This window comes from Accipiter gentilis, chromosome 5 (genome assembly GCF_929443795.1).
Source record: "Accipiter gentilis chromosome 5, bAccGen1.1, whole genome shotgun sequence".
NCBI classification, from domain to species: Eukaryota; Metazoa; Chordata; class Aves; order Accipitriformes; family Accipitridae; genus Astur; species Astur gentilis.
Window position 1 is genome coordinate 25355972 of NC_064884.1, and position 20369 is coordinate 25376340.

At 42.4% G+C, this 20369-nt stretch overlaps 1 protein-coding gene across 3 annotated transcripts in view; it reads left to right on the forward strand.

The window, feature by feature from the left end:
• The window catches only part of MYB (MYB proto-oncogene, transcription factor), a 29316-nt gene extending 13537 nt beyond the window's left edge, over positions 1-15779 (forward strand). For all 3 annotated transcript variants that reach the window (XM_049799875.1, XM_049799876.1, XM_049799874.1), the window contains 6 exons: positions 1499-1641; positions 2039-2153; positions 2240-2365; positions 3051-3161; positions 3796-3903; positions 14380-15779. In XM_049799875.1, the coding sequence (XP_049655832.1) occupies positions 1499-1641; positions 2039-2153; positions 2240-2365; positions 3051-3161; positions 3796-3903; positions 14380-14496 (720 nt within the window). In that variant the 3' untranslated portion in view covers positions 14497-15779. The remainder of the gene's footprint in view (positions 1-1498; positions 1642-2038; positions 2154-2239; positions 2366-3050; positions 3162-3795; positions 3904-14379) is intronic.
• Positions 15780-20369: the final 4590 nt, after the last annotated feature.

The following is a 20369-nucleotide window of genomic DNA, read 5'->3' on the forward strand; positions in this document are numbered from 1 at the left end:
TTGTTGATTTCACTCCGTGTTTGAATCTTCTCACTCCTCTTAGTCTTCACCAATGAGTTTAGATCATCAGCAAGCTAACTGTTGATTCTCTTATTTTAAATTCATCTGTGGGGCTTCAGGTTTGGTTTTTTTTTTTTTTTGATTTGGATCATTTTTGTAGGGGAGTATGATTGCTTGCTTTGCTCTTGCTGTTAACTCCTTCAACTACTAGAGTTTAACATTTCTGATCATTTGTAATACTTTCCATCTCTGTCCACTTACAGTATGATTCATTGACCTAGAAAACCCCAAACTGCATTTAAATAGCATTCAGGTTGTGAGACAAACTGACAACCAGAAAATTCAAATCACGGCTCGCCATCCTCAACGCTGGGCCGTGTGGGATGGAGCGGAATAGGAATGAGGAGGAAAATGGCCTGTTAAAATGGCCTGGTGTGCACTTCCAAATTACTGCTGATGGTTGCTTTGTTTCACAGCTGTAGCACTATTTAAAAGTGTTTTGGTTTTTTTTGTTTGTCTGTTTGTGTTGGTTTTGCCTTGGTTTGGCTTTAGTTCTTGAAGTCAGAGAAACATTATTTTGTGAAGGATAGTAAAAGATTGCATGTAATGATCTCCCACTGTACCTCCCATTACCTATTAGGTATTTTAATCATGTATCATTTATCCAGTGAAATCCTTATTTTCTTACATGCCATATTTTTATAAAGTATATTTTAATCTGATGCAAGTTGCGTCTAGAAGGTAATACGATGAATTGTTGTCAGAATAAAGGATACCACTACACTCACAGATTTGTAGACACTAGAAATGGAAACAGTATTTTAGGTTACTAGGTAGAACTCACACAAAAGCAATTTTCTCCAGACTAATACTGCTGCCTCCTTTTCAGTCAGCTGTTTCCATTCCAAAACACTCCACGCACCCATCACAGGTGGCAGTTTTCATTTTATGCGGTGAACACAGAGCACTTTGTTTTGAGACAGATGATAGGAAATTTATTTTCCTGTCATAAACACTTTATGTACTGCCTTGAAAGCACCTAGATTCCCTATATAAATCTTGGTGGAATTTAGCCCCATTTCCTGCGGGTTTATTCCTGAAACACCCCTTATTAATTTTCACCCAGTTCTTACTTGGGCACACTGCTCTTAATATTAGTTAAAATTTATTTGCAGAAAATCCAAATCAGGCTTTTAAGATGTGGCTCTTAAAGTGGTGGAGAGTGTTTCTCATTGGAACGGCGTGTCATTTTCTTTATAACTTCCCTCTCTAGAAATGCTTATTTTGGCTTCCTCAGTGCTCCAGCCAAACTGTTGAGTATTGTTTTGCCGCATAGTCAGGTACCCCATATACACCTATCTGCATCGTAGGGTCAAGAGAATCACTTATGTCAATCAGAAGGGAATAATTTCTTTTTCTTTTGTTCAATAACATCAACTTAAGAAGTCAACGTTGTAATCTGGATGTTCCTGTTGATTTTTCCTTTCCCTGCCTGCAGTTCTTAAACACCTCATCCAATCACGAAAACCTGAACCTGGACAACCCTGCGCTAACTTCCACGCCGGTGTGTGGCCATAAGATGGCTGTTACCACGCCGTTCCACAGGGACCAGACTTTCAAAGCTCAGAAGGAAAATCACATGTAAGTCTGTTATCCTGTTGTCTTGTCAGATTCATGAGGGTTCACTTCTTTAGGTTTGCATGCAACCAAAGTGCTGGGTCACTCTGTTTCCTGCAGAGTTGTTTGCTAACACATTCAGATTTTTCTTAGTTTGGAGCAAAACTTCCACTTTATAACTGTGGAGGTAAGTTTATTAATACAAAACAATCACACACATAGACTCACCAGTTTTTTAAGTAAAGCCATTCCACCTTATCACAGAAATAGGTGTTCTGCCAGAAAAGCAAAATGGATTGTAGGATTGCAGGAAAATATTTGTCCGAGTCTTACAGCATCTGCTGTCTGTATGTGTGTATTTCTGTAAAGAGGTAAGATTTCCAAGCATGTTCGTTTAAAGTTTTTCTCCCTCTTTTTAAAGTTTCAGAACTCCAGCAATCAAGAGGTCGATATTAGAGAGCTCTCCAAGAACACCCACTCCATTCAAAAGCGCACTTGCAGCTCAGGAAATCAAATATGGTCCTTTGAAGATGCTGGTAAGAAGGAAACAATGATAAAAGTTGCTTTGATATTGGTGCAGAGGGATGTTCTGGGACTTGCATATAACGTTTCTTCCTTTCAGCCTCAAACTCCGACTCATCTTGTAGAAGATCTGCAGGACGTTATCAAGCAGGAGTCGGAGGAATCTGCAATAGTAGCTGGGCTACATGAAAGCGGACCCCCTTTGCTGAAGAAAATCAAACAAGAGGTAAATCTCAAACTTACCTGAGGCAATTTAATTCAACACTCTTCGCTGAGAAACTTATACCAATACCTTTTCTGTTAAATAGCTGTGTCTGTTTTTCTTTCATGTGAGCCCCAAGATCTTAGTGTCGGTTCTATATAGTATACTAGGCATGCCTAATTCATCTCCCATTGATTTCCATAGAAGTCTTTCTGCTGTTTTCAGCAGGGGTTTGCTTGGGCCGTTCTAATGCAGTTTTCGTTTGAAACTTAAAAAGAAAAAAAAAATTAGACAGGAATTTGGATTGAATCTTTCTAATATGGGTGGAAACTATAGAAGAACCCCACAGGGACCAAGCTCCATGGAGTGACTTAGAAACCTGAACATTTGAGGACATTGCATTGTATTACTTTGCCACTAAAATTCTAAAAATACATATATTCTCGATCCTTTCTAGGGGATTAAACTCCTGAATACTGACAGAGTGCTGAGTGCAAGTATTCAAAGTTTTATTAAGTGGGGATTTTTTTGAGAACCTTGAACTTCTTTCTTCTGCAAAGAGCAAGGGTGCTGTAAAAGACAGTACTGTAGACATGCATTATGCATGGCTGTGAAGAATATTTATTCAATTTATTAGGCAACTGACAGATAAATCTCCTTCTGGTCAGTTAGGCACTGGTTTTTATTATGGTGCCTTTCCTGCTTTCAGGTGGAGTCTCCAACAGATAAAGCTGGAAATTTTTTTTGCTCGAATCACTGGGAAGGAGAAAACCTGAACACTCAGCTCTTTACACATGCGTCTGCTATGGAAGATGTGCCAGTAAGTGGAAGTTTTCATACCACCAAATGATTTTTCTGGTTTACATCCCTGTTCAGTTCTTAAATGCAAGAGAGAAAATATTTTGGCTGACCTTCCTCACAAGTAGGCATTATTCATTATTTCCATATAGTTTTTCTGTATTAAGCATAAGAAGCAAAATCCCGCGCTTAATTAGATCACTGTAATGCCTATAGAAAGTAGCAGAAGCTGCAGTCATTTTGCAGCCCACAGTCTTTGTAATGAGCCTGCACTTGAAGGATGCCTGCACCTGTGTATAGAAATGACTAGGTCACAGAGTTAAAACTAGTAAAAGAAAGAGAGAGTCTGTTTTGGTTTGTGCAAAGGAGACCTTGCATGAGCATGGTTGCCTTTGCTTCACTGGGACTATTCAATGTTACTGTTATTCTGGGAGCTTCACCGGATGAAAAATCTTTGCACGTGACAATGCTCCTGCAAAGCCAAGTCCCAGGGACCCGAGGCTGAGGTCTGCTCCCAGGCTGAGCACTCTGTCTGTGACCGTGCCCAGTGTTGCACCCCCTGCAGTCAGGCTGAGTTTGCTTTTAATACGTTCAAATTCAGATTGTTCTCTTGAGTTACTGAAAACGTGTTGGTTTTTTTTCCTTTTCCTGTTCAGAATCTTCTTACCAGCTCCGTTTTAAAGATGCCTGTGTCTGAAGAGGATGGTAGTTTTCATAAAACATTTGCAGTACCTAGGAACAGGCCACTAGCTAGTCCTCTGCAGGTAACTATTCCTTGATAAAATACCCTTTATATATAAAAATACATTCATATATTGCTTTCTCGCAGACTAATTTTAAGTTTTGAGTATGGAAGAATGAAACGTTCAGATGAACATGGTTGGGGATCTCACTGTACCCATGGAGCATGAGGACACGGAAGCTACAGCAGTGCCAGGAAGCTAAAAAGGGCAAAACCCTGTGTGTGGGGCATTGTAGCTCATCTGGCTCCAGTGTTAAGTTGGTAGGATTGAGAACTAATCCAGAGGCTTTTTTCCTATAGACTTCTTGTGGGTGGCTCTGCTGTTTCAGAGAGCAGGAGAGTTGAGGTGTGCGGTGGTGGCCAGAACTTGTCACTGGCCTTGGGGCGAGAGGAGAGGCTGGCACTGCCCGGCTGTCTGGTGCAGATGCAGCCAGTATTGCCCATCCAGCTGAGCACCAGAATGGCCTTTCGCTGAGCATGGGCTGAGGTTGCACCAGAAATGTGGGTGTAACTGGTGGTCTGAAGGGGCCTCATAATCCTTATGGCCAGCTGTACATCTTGGGATCTCTGAAATGAATTAAATATGCTATTGTTGTAATGTAAGCCAGATGTGAGGCTGGGTTTTACATATTTATGCTTTTTCCTAGCGTAACAAACATACACATTTGCTAGACTTTAAAATAGAGCTGTTACATAGGGCCTGATCCAAAGCCCACCAAAGTCATTAGCAGCCTCTCTGTCAACTCTTGTGGACTTCAGATTGGGCCCACAGCAAGTCATTCAGAGAATGAAATGCAGTGGAGATTGTGATTAATTATCCTTCCACCACAACCCATATTTTTGAGGTAGATGAATAAGTGAATTTATACCCTTTCTCCACACAGGCGAATTGAGAGAAAGTGTCTCATTCCCCAGGGTGAGTCACTGTCAGAAAGGAAATTATAATTCCATGGTTCCTGACTTTCAGACAGATAGTCCACATGGCTAATCCTTTATTTCCTCCCTCTTTCCAGAGTTTACTTAAGGGGATATTTACAGTAGGAAGGAATGAACAAAACGTGGTTTTGGTTAAGCATCTCTAGCTGGGCATTATAAAGTGAGATATTACAATTTCACACATGTTCCCGTTTGGCACAGTTAGCCGTGGAGTAGGTTTGTGTTTTGCACTGCAGAATCACTTGATGAAAAGCAGCTTTGGAGAGCAGGGACTGTGTCTCCCCTCTGCATGGGGGTGACCATAGCGACCAAAGACTCACACTCCCTATTGCTTATTTGCTCTTTTCTCATGAACCATGTTTGTTAGCTGCACCGTGGTAGACAGCGAAGAGGAGAGCTTGAAGATCTACTGCCCCTGGGTTAGGGCAGTTATTTAGGGACTGAATTCAGACCATCTCATGGCAAAGGAGCCCAGGCTCCAGCTTTGCAGGGGGTCGCTGGAGCTCCGCGGCTGGTCCGTGGGAGGAGGCTGCCGGTCCCGCTGCCTCGCCAGCGCGCTGTCGCCTGGTCATGTCCCCTGGGCAAACTCCAGGCTCCTCCATAGGTTTAGGGCAAAATTTTCAGGTAGCTAAACAGAGTATGTTGTGGCATTTGCCTGCGCTCTGCCTGTAATAAAAACAAAGCATCTGAGGTGCCTGTAAAATAGGATCTTTTGATCTTCGGCGTAACAGTGTTATGTTTCCTGCTATCTAAAAATAATTTCTTTACAAGCTGCTGTAAATGAGAGGGCTTGTTTAACCTTCTCTCCTCACTCATGTTGATTTTGTTCAGAAAGTTTACATGAGTCAATTTGTCGTCCATTCTGGATCCTGTCCTTTAGTCCTTGGTCAGGAAAAGCCTTTAATTTTGCATGCTAAAAGTCAGGTATTCTCTTTGGATAAAGAGGACTTTCTCTTACATAGGAACTGAGTTAAAAATTACTTCCCAACTCATCTCAGTGTTTAAAACATGCTGAACTGAAAGAAAAAGCAGTTGTAAAAAGCCCCCAAATGAATATTTAGTATGCAGCTTCTTGGTGAAGCAGTATGAAGGTAAAATTATTCTGTCTGCCAATGAAGAAACATTGAATGTTTCAGCTGAAATGTAATCCTAAATGAAGAATGTGGCTAGGGGTTTCTGTGATGGTGGCACAGATAGCTTTTTCAGAATGAAATACAGACTTCTTACAACAATGTGGTCTTGTCTGCCAATGGCTGCACTCTCTGATTTGGACTTAGTGTTATGGTTAAAAGGGAGAATCTGTCTCATCCCTGGTAAGGCTGCTTGGCTTCACGTCAGAGGGGAATGTCGCCTCGTACAGCTCAGGAAGGACACGTGGTCTGGCTCTGTTTCACACCAAAAACTGCTGCTGCTCTGCCCTAATGCTTCTTCCCCTCTGTCCTGGTGGAGCCAGACATCTGTGGTGAGGACACAGCATGTCTAAAGGGTGCAAAGCAATTGAAAATGTTAGCATTTGCACTTGATTTTGACTGGTGGCATTTTGTACATGACCAGGTTTTTAGCATGTTCTTATGCTTTCTAGTTTGTAATTTGGTATATTGTCCATGTACATGTACACACACGACGCACACAGGAACACTGGACTAAATCCACTGACTGGATGCGGGTAGACATGAAACACCAGGGAACGCATCTGGGTGAAATTTAATTTTGTCTGCGTATGTTTACATTGCTGTTGTTAATACTTTGGCCCTGAACCAACTGTTCTTACTTAGGCAAATTCTCATTGACTTCAGTCCAAGTAAGAGTTATAGCACACTCTGCACCTTGGGATGTGTGCATGGAGAGGGAAGAGAGAAAGAAAGAGAGCATTAAACTTTTTTTTCCCAATATGCCTTTAACATGCTTAGTTCTTAAAATTCCATTTTCTTTTAAATTTGAACTTACGTAAGAGGGAGGTAGCATGCTTGCCAGCCCACAGTATTTTTCATTGCTTTAATACTTTGCACTGCATTTACTTAAAGAAAAAGATACTTGGCTAGCAATAGGCTTACCAAAGTGCCTGGCTGCTTATTGTTTTGCTGATAAGTTCCAAAGAAGGCAAGAGTAACAAATGTTCAAAGCAATCTCTAAGGATATTTTTTACTGCATTTTGGACACATGACTGATCATATGCAACTTACTAAATAATAGTTGATGACCATATCAGATAGCATGATATCATTCACCATCACTTAAGAGGAACAGCACATTGCATCATTTGGCATGCGAGGTCAGGTGGCTGCATATAACTCCACTGGGAATGTGCTAGTACCAGTGTTGGACTAGAGCAATGGGAGAAAGGGTCCCCTTAGACCCGAGAAGAGTTTGGGCTTCATCTTCATTTGATCCCCTGGCTAAGTCTCTGTAAAACGTTGGATGTAAAGGCAGCTGTGCATAGGATCTTTGTGGTAAGGTATGAAGGTTCAGCCATGTTTTTTATCCTGCATGGCAAATCTCATGGTTGTGCATTGGGTATTCTCTTCCTGGCAGGAATAGGAGATGTCTCACCAAACCCATGTGTTGCCTTGGGGTGAAATTACTCTTACACTCCATTGCATGGATCCCAAATACTTCTTTATATTGGTGGAGTTAGTTACAACCTATATTTTTGCATCTTATATTTTTGTCACTCAGAAAATATCTAGTTTCACTGTAGGGAGATTTTGGCTTCAGTAGGAACTTTGCCAAGGGTTAAGATTTTGGGATAACATACGAAGCCCTTATTGAGGCAAGTTGATGATCCATACTGAGCATTTGCTTGAATAGTAGCTCATAAGAGGTTACGTAAAAACTCTGTTTCTGGAAGTTCCTGTGTAAAAGTTATGTTTTATTTCATATTATGTTCTGTAGCCAATCAAACAAGTAGCAGTACATAATGCAAACTATCCTAACATAGACATTTTAACAGATAGAAAAGTAGGCTAAATCATAGACCATCTACCTAACCCTGCAGGCTATCAAAAGACACCATGAAATGGAACCTTTTAAGAAAATAGCGCTGCTTTGATATCTTCTTCCCCCCAGTAACAAAGGAAACAACACAAGGTAGAAGCCCTGCAAGCTAAAGAGAATGTTCTTCAACCCCTGGCTCCTGTCACTTTCCATTTTTTAACCACAGACTGACACGTTTCAGCTCGAATTTCCTGACTTTCAGTAGTTTATGTAACCATTTTCTTTAAAGAGTAAGTTTAAAGGATTTTAAAACAGTTACTTGGTTAACCTTTTCAAGAGTGTGAGCTGTCATTAACCTTCATTTTCTCTCTTTGAAAAGTGAAATGTGGAATTTCATTTGCAGCTAGTTGTCAGACAAAATGTAGAGGCGAGGTGAGGCGAGGCAGCATGCTCCTCTGCAGCAGCAGACTTTCTCTGGTTTTCCTTCGTGGCTTTTTTGGGGCAAGAACATCCCAAAATCTCATATCCTGTTTAATCAAGGGAGGGGAGGAAGCATGCTGTGCTCAAGTCCTGGGAGGTGTAAGATTTGCACAGCAAGGGAACATAGCCCTGTGGGTTTCCCTCACTTGTGTTGTCCCTTCTCTCGCCAGTGGCCGATATGTACAGGAGCTGTGCTTGGCACAGCTTAGCTGAGGGAGCAAAAGGAGGTTGGAAGTTACAGGTCAGTCATTGCATGTTTTCCTCCCAGGGCAGCAGAATTTGAGTTGCAAACAGATCAGGAGTTACAGCTTAACGTGCCATCTTAAAAGTGACAGCTTAATGATCAGCCATTTGCAGCAATGTGTTCTGATCTGTGAATAAAAAAATTACTTAAGGACAAAACTAGAAAGGGACTGAATATCCTAATGTGAGTTGCAGGTGCTTAGCCTGGTGCCCTATCTCTTCCATTCATCTTACTTGGAAAGCTCATACATCTCAAACAGGAGTTTTGTCTGAGTAAGGGCTTCGGGGTTAAGCTCTTAAAAGCACCACCAAATAGCTCATTCTAGCTCTGGTATCAGGCTTATATTAAAAGCTGAAAAGTTGGACGATCTTACTTTCTTACATTTAGCAAGCTGTATTTCTGGGTAACTGGGAAGCCCCAGAGTTTAGGAGGTGGCTGTCCCATGCTCCAGAGGAGATCTAGCAACATGAGCAGAAAGAGCGCTCTGCCTTACCAAATGCAGTAGTATTCATTTGTGGTCATTTGAGTTTTTAATTATTAGTCTTTACTGTCTGGTCTTGAGAAGTAAAAGGGCTTCTCTTGGTTCTGCATCCTTGCAGACTAGAAAGCCATACTATTTTACATGATATGCATCATATTCTGCTAGGAAATTGCTTTGTTTAGGGCATTGATTGCTTTACTGTTTCAGAAGGAGTACTGCATTTCTGTTTCAAGCCTTCTTTTCAGCGGCATGTTGTGTAAATTATCCATACTGTGTAATCTAAGGGAAAACTGGCAAGAAATCCAGCTTTTTGCAGTAGAGAAACATGATAGGATACCTTCTAATAGTCCGAACCTTCTAAATATTTTAAACATTTTGGCTTTTTATGGTTTTAAATGTCAGCACAACTTGACAAAATTAATGGGAATGTACGTAACGCCAACAACTTCGCTGGAGTTGCTGAAGATACCTGCCAGCATAGTAGAGATTTAAAATCTGTCTTCTAGCACAGTTCTTTGCCCAAAGATTTTTACTACACTTACATCAGTTTGGGAGCTCTGTACTGCAGGACTAGAGCAGTGTTTGGTTTTGGCATCCATTCCTAACATGCAAGGTGTCACAACGCAGGAGCTTTTTAAAGCTATGCAGGCAGCACATGAAAAGGCAGTATAGGCTCCGAGTGCAGGAGGACTAGTTCTGTTAGAAAAGGACCTTTCCACAGCCTTTTCTTTCCTTTCTCTGGTCTGTTTTCTCTAGATGGTCCAAGTTTTGGGTTTTTTTAAAGAAGTGCTTTAACTGGATATCCTAGTTACAGCTTTGACAGTTTGTTTACAGTTTGCGTCTGCCTGAGGCACGTTACAGGATAAGTGAGGTAGTTTTGCTGCCAGGAGAAGGATATGCTGGTAGGATTACTGACATTAAAAAAAAAATGAGCCAGGGAGAATGACATAGCTGGAATTGTACCATGGGTCTGTAATTTTATCCTAGGGGAACTCATAGTAGTGTACCTTCTCCCCTCCACTCCCTGTTTTAACTTAAAAAGAGAAAACTGCTGTGCGTGGAAGAGAAAAATACAGCTGGAAATACTGGCTGAAAAGGCTTCAATTCTTTTAATTGACAGCAAAACTAAGAGTATTCACTCACTCTTTGAGGCAATTAAAAAAAAAAAAGGAATGAATTGTACGGCGGAAATCCCTTTCTTTCCCCACTGGCTAGGGATTTAGGTGCCAAAACGAACACCTCACTCTTAGATGGCTGAACTTAAGTAGCATGAATCCACTGAATCAATGAAGACATGCACATCAGTTTCAGTGGGTTTTGGGTCAGGCCTTTTGTTTTCCAGTTACAAAGCTTTTGTGTTTCCATCCGTTGATTTGCAGAGTTGGACCTTTAAATGTGATAGGGGAGATGCAGTGAGCATTCTGCAAAGGAGTGGTCTGACTTGGGTTTCTGTGCTGTTTCCCTGCCTGCTTCTAGCTTTCTGACCAGGTCTCTTCTCTTTTGCTACATTTGCTCAGCGCTGCTTTCTGCGGGGCGCTGCCACTGTCCCCTAATGGAGCCCTGTCAATACCTGCCGCGATGCTGCCGTGGAAGGAGGTGTTGTGCTTTTCCCTTTTTACTAAGCGATCCTGTAGCTGTGTGTGCCCAGACCTGGCAAGGCGCTCCGCCGGAATCGTGGGACCCAGTGCTCCCTGCCAGGGAGGGAAGTAAAACTTCTCGCGTCGGGATGACTTTCACACGTGCCTGCAGCACTGTGCTGCAGGGCTGGCAAGGCAAAGGCATTGTGCTTTGGTTTGTGTTGGCTGCTGAGAGCCAAGGCTTCAGACAGAAAATGTTTATTAAAAATACCCACTGTAAATGTTATCCGAGTTCCCCAGGACAGAATTGAAAGCTGTCTTAGTAAATATACTACTTCAGAAAATATACCACTTCGGGTCAAATTCTGCTTTCTTTACTAGAGCAAAGCTCTCACCACTGTCAGCGAGACTGCAAAGTTAGTCTCTTTTTATAAATTTGTCATAAGAGAAAAAAAAAAGTGTAATGTATTTCTGGGAAAATAACACAAGGGTCAAAACTTTTGGGGGAGATTCTCCCGCGCTGTCTCTCCGGCAAAACTTGAGTAAGTTCTTTCAAGCAGGCTCAAGTCACGGGGTCTAGCTGATCCTCCTGTTGCTTGCTGTGTCTGCTGCCCAGTGCTGCCCTGGAGCGCTGGGGCAGCCGAGCCCGGAGGGAGGGCAGAGGGTTACTGCCTGCCTGAGCGGCTTCTGCTGCGCTGACATCAGGTTAAACGAAGACCAGGCTTTCAGTGGAATGAGTGACATGTAGCAGCCTGCTGAGATGTTGGAGATACCAGGATACAGATTTTTTTTTTTTTTTTTTTTTTTTATTTTCTAAGCACATGGCTGTAAATACAAAGAGCTCAGTGAGATACTAACAATTAAGCCTAATTTATGAAATCAGGACACTCCTTGTCTGAAGTTACTTCTATTTTTTAAAAATTGACATACTGTGACAGATGGACTTTTCCTCGCATGTTTTCAGTTATTTAAGGGACTGCTGATCTCTCATTTCTAGACCAGTGCATTGAAGCTTTGGGGGATCACAGGGAAATACAGGTTGAGTACATATATTTGTCCTTTGAAATGATGGATATTCTGAAACTACCAACTGCTGTTGAGATGTACAGACCAAATCTGACTTCAAAGTAAAACCGATGGCATCGTACCAGGCATTAATTTGGTCCCTGATGCAAACACCTCTAAAACAATAGGGTAAAATAGTCACAGGTGCCTGAGTCCCACTGAGAATCAATAGGAGACTGTAGGCTCCCAGCTGATGTAGGTGCCTTTGAAAAAGTTACCTTGGAAGCTGTTTAACCAAAACATAAAAAAAGCTGTGGTGTGTCACATGCATGTCTGTGGCATGCAGAAAGTATGTCGCACCTGCTTTTGGTTGTGGCCTGTGCCCTAGGCTAAGCCACAGCACCAGGTATACAACCAGCCCAGGTTGACCCACTCTAGAAAAGAGGTGTATGGCATGTTTGTTCACTTCACAGACGTGACTTTCCCACAAAAAGCTGCAGGAACTTAATGGTTTGAGGCCTGACCTGGTTCTCATTTGCACAGGGAACTCCCACTGAAGCTCAGCAGGAGTTTCACCTACAAAAAGGCATCAGGAGCAGAGGCAACATTTGGAACTTGTCTACAGAGAAGAGAAAACCGCGTCTAGGGAAGCCCAGCCCAGAAGTTTATAGAGGACTAACATGCTTCCCCTCATCTTGGCCACGCTGCTTAGATATTCATTGGTTTTGTCCCTTTTAGACTGTAAACCCTCTGAGGCAGGGAACCTCGGTCCCTGTGTTTGTACCAGTGCCCTGATTAGGGCATGTTGTGAGAAATTATCTCTATTTCATACGTTGCCAGCCTTTTACTATCCACATGTCTCAGGTAACACTGTTTACAGTCAGAAGAGCATTCTCTAAACATTTAGGCCAAAGAGTAATTTAAGGATCCTCTTGCACAGTTAGCAACTAGAAGGGGCAGCATAAAGAGCCATGGGCACATCGGGATAGTTCTGGTCTTAGCAGATGTTTTGCAGTCCACTAATTATGCTTCACCCAGTGTCCTAGATGTTGGGAAGGCTTTGGCCATTTCGTTGAGCAGTGTAGATCTTGAACTGTAAAGATGATCCTTGTTGAAAGCAGAGGAAAATAGAGAAGGGTTTCTCCTGACTTGTCTTTGTTGGTGTATCTTGGGCATAGACCTTCTCAATATTCAACAGGACTGGGATTCCCTCGCTGGCAGGCAGCTTTCCATTAAGTACAGTCATGTGCATTTTTGGAATGCAGAGTATTCGTTCAACTAGCTCTATATAATAATAGAGGTTTTATTCAGGGCTTAGGGAATATCTCAATGTGGAAAAGCAGGCACAAGTCTGAAAGAGTTCAACAGAAAAAAAAGTTAAGTGTGTATAAATGTGTGTGTATACTGGTAAATTCCAGGAGCTTTGAAATTTCATTACTGTTTATAGCTCAAGGCAATGAGAAACATCTCACATGTGTAGTGAGTAAATAAATACAGTGTGCACAGCCCTCTGCAGATATGTTTTTATCTCACTTTAACATTATACTAAATGGTGTCTGTAACCTCCATAAATACCACAAGAAGTGAAATGGCTTACATGATAATTAAAATGCTGTTTCTGCTGAGACTCACCCCCCCCACCCCACCCCCCCCCCCCCGGCTTCTCCTTTGCCAGAGGAGCTCTGCTAAGGGGCACGTGCTAATCACTGCGCACAGGTGAAAGCAGCTTTGAGCGCGGGACATTTTGTTAGCTGTGGTCAGGCTGTCAAGACTGTCAGGTTCGTTTAGAGAACTCAGCGGCAGAGCAGCTGTATTTCTAGAATGGAGGCTCTGCAGGAGTTTGTGGGTGGTCATAGCACTGAACATTGTAACTGTGGGCTTTAGCCTGTTTGTGCCCTGTTGACTGTAAAGTCCACCTGCAAGTAAATTCTCTTTTTAGAGAATTCTCTATAGAGAATCTCTTTGTCCTGGTTTTGGCTGGGATAGAGTTAATTTTCTTCCTAGTGGCTGGTACAGTGTGTTTTGGATTTAGTGTGAGAATAATGTTGATAACACACTGATGTTTTAGTTGTTGCCGAGTAGCGCTTATCCTAAGTTAAGGATTTTTCAGTTTCCCATGCTCTGCCAGCAAGCTGGTGCACAAGAAGCTGGGAGGGAGCATGGCAAGGACAGCTGACCCGAACTAGCCAAAGGGATATTCCATACCATAGAACGTCATGCTCAGTATATAAACTGGGGGAGCTGGCTGGGAGGGGCGGATCGCTGCTCAGGCATGGGTCAGCAGGTGGTGAGTGACTGCATTGTGCATCACGTCTTTTTTTTTTTTAATATTCCTTTTCATTACTATTAATTATAATAATAATTTATTATTGTTGTTAGTATTGTATCTTAGTTTACTTTAGTTATTAAATCGTTCTTATCTCAACCCATGAGTTTTACTTTTTTTTTTTCCAATTCTCCTCCCCATCCCACTGAGGGGGGACAGGAGTGAGCAAGCAGCTGCGTTGTGCCTACTTGCAACAACTTTTCATGGAAAGGAAGGATTAAAGGCAAGGCCATAGATATGGCCTCGTAGAGATGACACTGTTTGAGAGAGAAGTGGGGAGGTTTGGATCCTGGCTCTTGTGGTGTACCCCTCTCTGCGGGTCATCTGGTCTGCCCACCCCTCTGGTCGCTAACTGAGAAGTGGGGGTGATAATTTTTTGCCTGTTGAGATTTCAGTTTCTCTGGAGATGGGACAACATCCTACTGCACGGTCATGCAATACTTAATTGCAAGCGGGCCCGGCTTTGGCTGGTACACGACGTTCACCCCAAATCTCTCTGCCTGCTTCTAATTTAGCATCTGAACAACGCCTGGGAGTCGGCGTCCTGTGGGAAGATCGAGGATCAGATGGCCCTGACGGATCAGGCACGCAAGTACATGGCCGCCTTCCCCACCCGGACTCTGGTGATGTGAAAGGATCGACGGACAGAGAAGCATTATGGTTTTGAGAACACTTCACCTCCACTGGGAAATTCCTGTTCCTCTGCATGAAAACTTTTCATGAATGGGAGAAGAGCCTATCTTTGTTGTGGTACAACAGTTGGGAGCAGCACAAAGTGCATTTATTCACTCAGCATATATATTCTTGTTGGATTTCACCCAACTTAAGAGGATTTTTTTTTTTAATAAATGATACTTGCCTAAATTATTAGGTATTAAGTTTGAATCAGTAATTAATGATCTTAAGTGCAGACTTATAATAAAGATAATTTTTTTTTACTTTTTGAGATCAAGCAGACCTAATACACCAGTATTTTTATTTCAGTGATGTGCTAGCCAGGGGTGGGGTTTTGTTTGTTTCCTTTTTTTTATTTTTTTTTATAATAAAAGAGCAGGTACTCAAACAGATATATTTTAAATCACTGAACAAAATGCATTGGTGTAAAATACTGAAATGAAAAGCATTACTACAAACGCTAGTCTGTGCAAAGGGGGAAAACTGATCAAGATTGTGAATGCTCAAACATCCATGCCTCTTGAAATACTCTTTTCTGTTATGGTTCTAGACCATTATACATTGTGTGTTTCTGTTTGGGGGGGGTAATTAGCTTGCTTTAAAAAATATTACTGTATGAAACATAGATTTATGAGAAAAATTATATTTTTATTCAGTAATTTAATTTTGTAAATGCCAAATGAATACTGTGTTTTGCTGCTACAGACCTTAGCGTGTAGACATGCTGCTAGTGTAAAAGGAGCAGTAGAGCTTTATATGGAAAGAAGACAAATGTTGATGTTAGCTAATTGACTATGCACTAGCATTTCAGACCTTTTTATTTTAATTTTTTTTACATCATTTATATTGTTCCCCCTTTTTTTTTATAAGCAATATTTTTGAACACTGTTCCTGGGAGATTTTTTTTTTTTGTCTGGTTGTGTTGTTTTGTTTCTCATTGGTTTGTAACAGCATGCATTGCACCTTCATATGTTTGGGAGAACACTGTCTTGTTCATGTTGTCTGTTTTGTTCCATGTCTAGCTAATTGTTCCCTAACTTGGGTCTTGTGTACTGAATCAGGTTCTTAGAAATACATGGTTCTTCGTACTGCCATACCACATCTTTATCGATATGGCAAAACACTGATTTTATTTTATTTTTTATTGTTTGTTTTTTTATAACAGCCTCTGACTTTTTGCTGCCTTAATAGCATTTGGTGCAGCTTTATCTGCACTTAATTTTTTTATACGACAATGTACTGCCTTGTAGATAAATAAAGTGTGGTCTTTTTTACTTAAACCCACATGGTCTCCTAATCTTGTTTGTCTTAGTGTTCGGTGGTGGTGTTACAGGCAACAATCAAGCCAAGAAGTTTTTTTCAGCACACTTAGGTAAGTAAGGAATAGAGTTTTACACACCATAGGTAGCCTCAGTTCTCATTGATTGTTAAGGAAGTGGAAGGAGCACAGCACAAACAGTAAGTACTGAGCATGTTGTGGACTCAAGGCACATCTCTAGTGACACCAGCGTCCAGGTCAGCTTCAGCTGATGGGAGGCTTACTGCACCTTTTGTGCAAAACTGCTGTTCTCCCAAAATACTGGATAATTTATTTCTTCATCTAAGACCATCAGATCAGGAACCAACTGAATATAAGCAAAATATTCTGGAGTTCCTATACTGTAGAACAGATTTTTTCACGCTTGTCTTAAGAAACCAGAGGTGAGAATATACTTTGAAACCTGGTGCATTACGCTGCAGAGCAAATAATTGGGCAGACCTGCAGAGCCTCATGAAGCATAAGCACTGAGGACATTCAGCCCCAGGAATGCTAGAGAGTAAAAGCAATTGCCAACAAAACAAAACAAAAAAACAGAGAAAAAAGATGCAACCTAGCAGGAAAAAAAATTGCATTTTATTTAGTAGTTTGAAAATAAATCGTTTGCTGAAATTTAAGTTGATGCAAGCGCTTCAAAGTCAGACTGATATTCTTGAAAGAAGACTTCAGCTCCGTGAAGGAAATAGTTCTGATTTCCAAGCTTGTGTAGCCACCCTAAATGGGCTGAGAGCTCCCACAAGCACTTCCCAGTCCATTTTATTCCTTCCCCACCAGCCTCTCAGTCCTCCCAGCCCAAGCCACGCACTGACCCTCCATGCCATGCTGTGCACAGAAAAGGAGGAGCAAAAAGTCCCTTTCCACCCTTTGCAAGGTCCCTTCTTGCGTGCTATTGGCTTTCAGCACAAGGGACTGGTGCCTGCAGCAGCCCCCTCCAAGTTTTGCCAGTGTTTCCCATCTGCTCCCACGTGCGGTTCAGGATCTCACCAAAAGCTGGGGGGCCAGGGGAGAGCCAGCCCCAAAGTAGTTTCACAGCAGTTACCACAGGCAGGAGCCCAGCACTGGGTATGGATTACAGAGAAGGGGAAGTCTGCGGGAGCACTTGCCTGTGCAAAGGCTGCGGGCTCATGCCGTAAAAACCCTTGTGCAAGATGCGAGGGAGGACTACGGGACTCGATGGTGTGCAACTTGGGAAGAGGGAAAGGTCTGCCTTTGAGGCATGCAACAGCTTAAGCAACGCATTACAGCTTAAAAGAAAAAAAAAAAGGGAAAAAGAAACACCAAGCTTACAACAGGTCTTCGAGGCAAAGCTCTTGCCTTGTAGGACTCCAGCTGTAACTGCACCAAGCGTGGCTGAGTTTAAACAGATCATTATCTAGCACCCGCTGGGAAACGTGGAGGCTTACTGTGCAAGTGCCCAGCATAAGGACCAGGGTTTTTTTCCCCTACACCTTCAGTTGCTTTAAAACCCATTTTAACCTGCAAAAACCATTGCAATAATTTTGTTGATGGGCACACTTAGAGCTAATACAGAGGAAAATGTTTCTTTTTCCCCTTTCTTGTTTCACTGAAAATGCAAAACACTCAGTAGATTAAGGGTGATTTGCGTATGTTTCTGCATGCATGTGGCACTTGGCATGAGCGAAGGAAGAGGCTTTGTTTGAATGGTGTAGCCCAGGAACCTGATTATTTTTCCCCCACCAATACTCACCAAGTTTCCTTTGCAACAAAATGCCACCTCCTACATGTCTTTTTCACACAAATATCCCCACGACCATGCTCTGCTTACTGTCTGAAATACACATCTTTCCTTCAGATGTCCAAGAGAAGTCCTACCTGTCTGTTAAATTCCATCTTAGGCATCCATCAGGCAAGACCTATCCTGAGACAGGTCCATGTAAAGGGTCTTGGTGATAGCTATTTGGCCTTGCAGTAGCCCTTCGCACAGGTGTATAGCTATCCAGACCCATTTAAACCTAGAGTAACCTACCAAAATGAAGGGAAAACAGGTTCAGTCAAGTTCTCATTTAATGGAGAGTAGATATTTGGCTCAAATTCCTATTAACCTTTTTCTTCACTGTAATTATAACTTAATAATGTTGTCAGGGGGAATTCTTTTGATTTCTGAAAAGAATTTAAATTATCATTTCAGCATGTGCCGCTAATTAAAAATGAAGAGGCAAAGGAGCCAGGACAAAAATAAAGGAAAACACCAGAGCGTGAGGTGTTTCCCAGCTAGACCCTGTAATTCTCCAACTCTCCCCAGTAAAGCATACTCTATGCAGAGAGTCCCAGGGGGTTCAAATCCCACAGATCTGACCTATGTGACAGCTATCAGCCTAAACTGAAAAAGTGCCAGAGCTTGGACTGGTTTGGGAAAAAAATGTTACAGCTTGAATGAAAGAGCCAGACTTTGTAGGTAGGAGCCAAAATAACAAGTCTGCTGAGGGTAAAGCACAGAGCACAGCATTGAACATTCTGTAGCACAGAGTGATCCTTCAAAAAAGCCAGAAGAAAAGGGTTTTTTTCTCAGTGTTTGCAATCTTGATCCTCATCCAGGCCAGCTAAGTCAATGGCTACCAGCCCTCCTTCAAGCCCACACAGTCAGGCATGTAAGCAAATGGTGTTTCTGTAGGGTTGTGACTGGAGCATCATAATCATCATCTCCTCTTACTCCTTGCCACATGTAATTGTATTTCTACCTCAGCCCTGATTTGACACAGGGGTGATGGCAAAGGACAGGAAAAAAAAACCTGGTTCCTAGAGATCTGTTTAAAATATTAAAAAAAAAAAAAAAGACAAACAACAAAAAATGGAAAAAAAGCATGTTAAAAATATTTCAGGAAAGAATGGGTTTTGAAGAACTGGTCTGCATCTTGCTTGCCTTGTCCCCTAGCACAGTTGGAGTCAGTCCATAGCCCAGATGTTGCTCAGAAGCAATGGTGGTGGTTTGCTTGGGTGGCCGAAAGACACTGCCCAAATCTTCCAGTCACCAGGCTAATGTCTTAATTCAAGCAGAAGTCATGTTTCTGACCAAATGCACTTGTTCCCTTTGTTTGTCTCTTTTCTTTGAACTTGACTTCAGTGTCTCAGCAGTTTTCACTGAAGACCCTAGTACCAGCATAAAGTTGTCTGTGACTTTTTTTGCCCTTAGTGACTGCTGCAGGTAAGATAATGAAGATAGACAGTAGAGGTCCAAATTCTGCCTTCAGCTGTGTTCGCAAGCTGGCAGTGGTTATAGATCTCATTGTTAAAGGCTGTAAAATGTATTCCCTCTGCTGGTATTTTTCCATACATTATTTGTGATCAGGTTGTTGGTCTTTTTACAATCCCTCTTGATACGTGACATTTCTACAAGGCACTTTTCCAATCCACTTGAGTATCAGAACAATTGCTGATTTTTTTTTTATTTTTTTTAAATAAGCCTCCTCTTCTCAGACTGCACGGGTCCACATTTACAGACTAGCTCAACTTACACCTGAGGAAATTTCATTTCATGGGGAAACAACTTTTACTACTTGATTAAATAACTACTCATTGCTACAGCTCCAAGATGCACCCCGTGCACACATCTGTCAGAGAAGCCCTCGCAAATGGCAAAGAAGAAAGTTTCAGGAAGCTCTCCCCAGACAGGTTTCTACACTAACCATAGAGACCACCTCTGCATCTCCCGGTTCCTGCTGGCCCAGCTGCAAGCCTGCCGTGGCCCTCCAGATAAAGTCAGCCCCGAGAGAGTCTTGAAAGGGTGCCTGCAGGTGTGCTTTCCTGCCAGTGCCTATCTCTCCCCGCTGCCTCTAATGTTTCATTAACTCTCTCATCAGCAAACATCAGCATAGGAGTTATCTGAAGGTGAAGGGAGGCCATGACTATATAAGCGATAGGTTTTTGGTATCTGTGTTCCTACAAGCTCAAGGCGGAGACCTCAGAGGCGCCGGCTCAGCCTTCCTGTGCAGATAAAGGTGCTGCTAGGCTGTGCTGCTGGCAAGGAAATGGAAATCTGCACGGGTTTATAGCTCCTACCTGTCCAGCCAAGCCTTGCTGCACCTAAGAATTAAATAGAGAAAACGGCCATGGTTTGCTCCAGAGGCCTAAAATATCTTTCAGTGAAATAATAAAGAAAAGAGATGATAGTTTGCTTTTCTTTTCAGCTCTGCTCAGCCTCCTGGCATCCTCTCTGCCCCTGTAGTTGCTTCTGGTGGGCTCAGCTCTCTTTCACCAAGGCACACCCCCCTGATGGGGTCTGGCCCAAACCTCTCCGAAAATTGATTGGAAAAAGTCGCTGCTCTCCATGACCTCGGTGGGCTCAAGCCCATGCTTTGTGAGGGTGGAGAACACGGATCATTTTCCTGCCCGTGGCTGATGGGCCCCTGCCACTCAGGAGAGGCCTCCATGCGCTCATGACGGTGCTCCTGTTACGCCCAGGTTCAGGATCATGTTCACTGAAAAGCAAGATTTTGTCATCTCTTGAGTACCTTCCTCTGGTCAAGCCTCATCCGTGCACAAAAGTCTTTAACT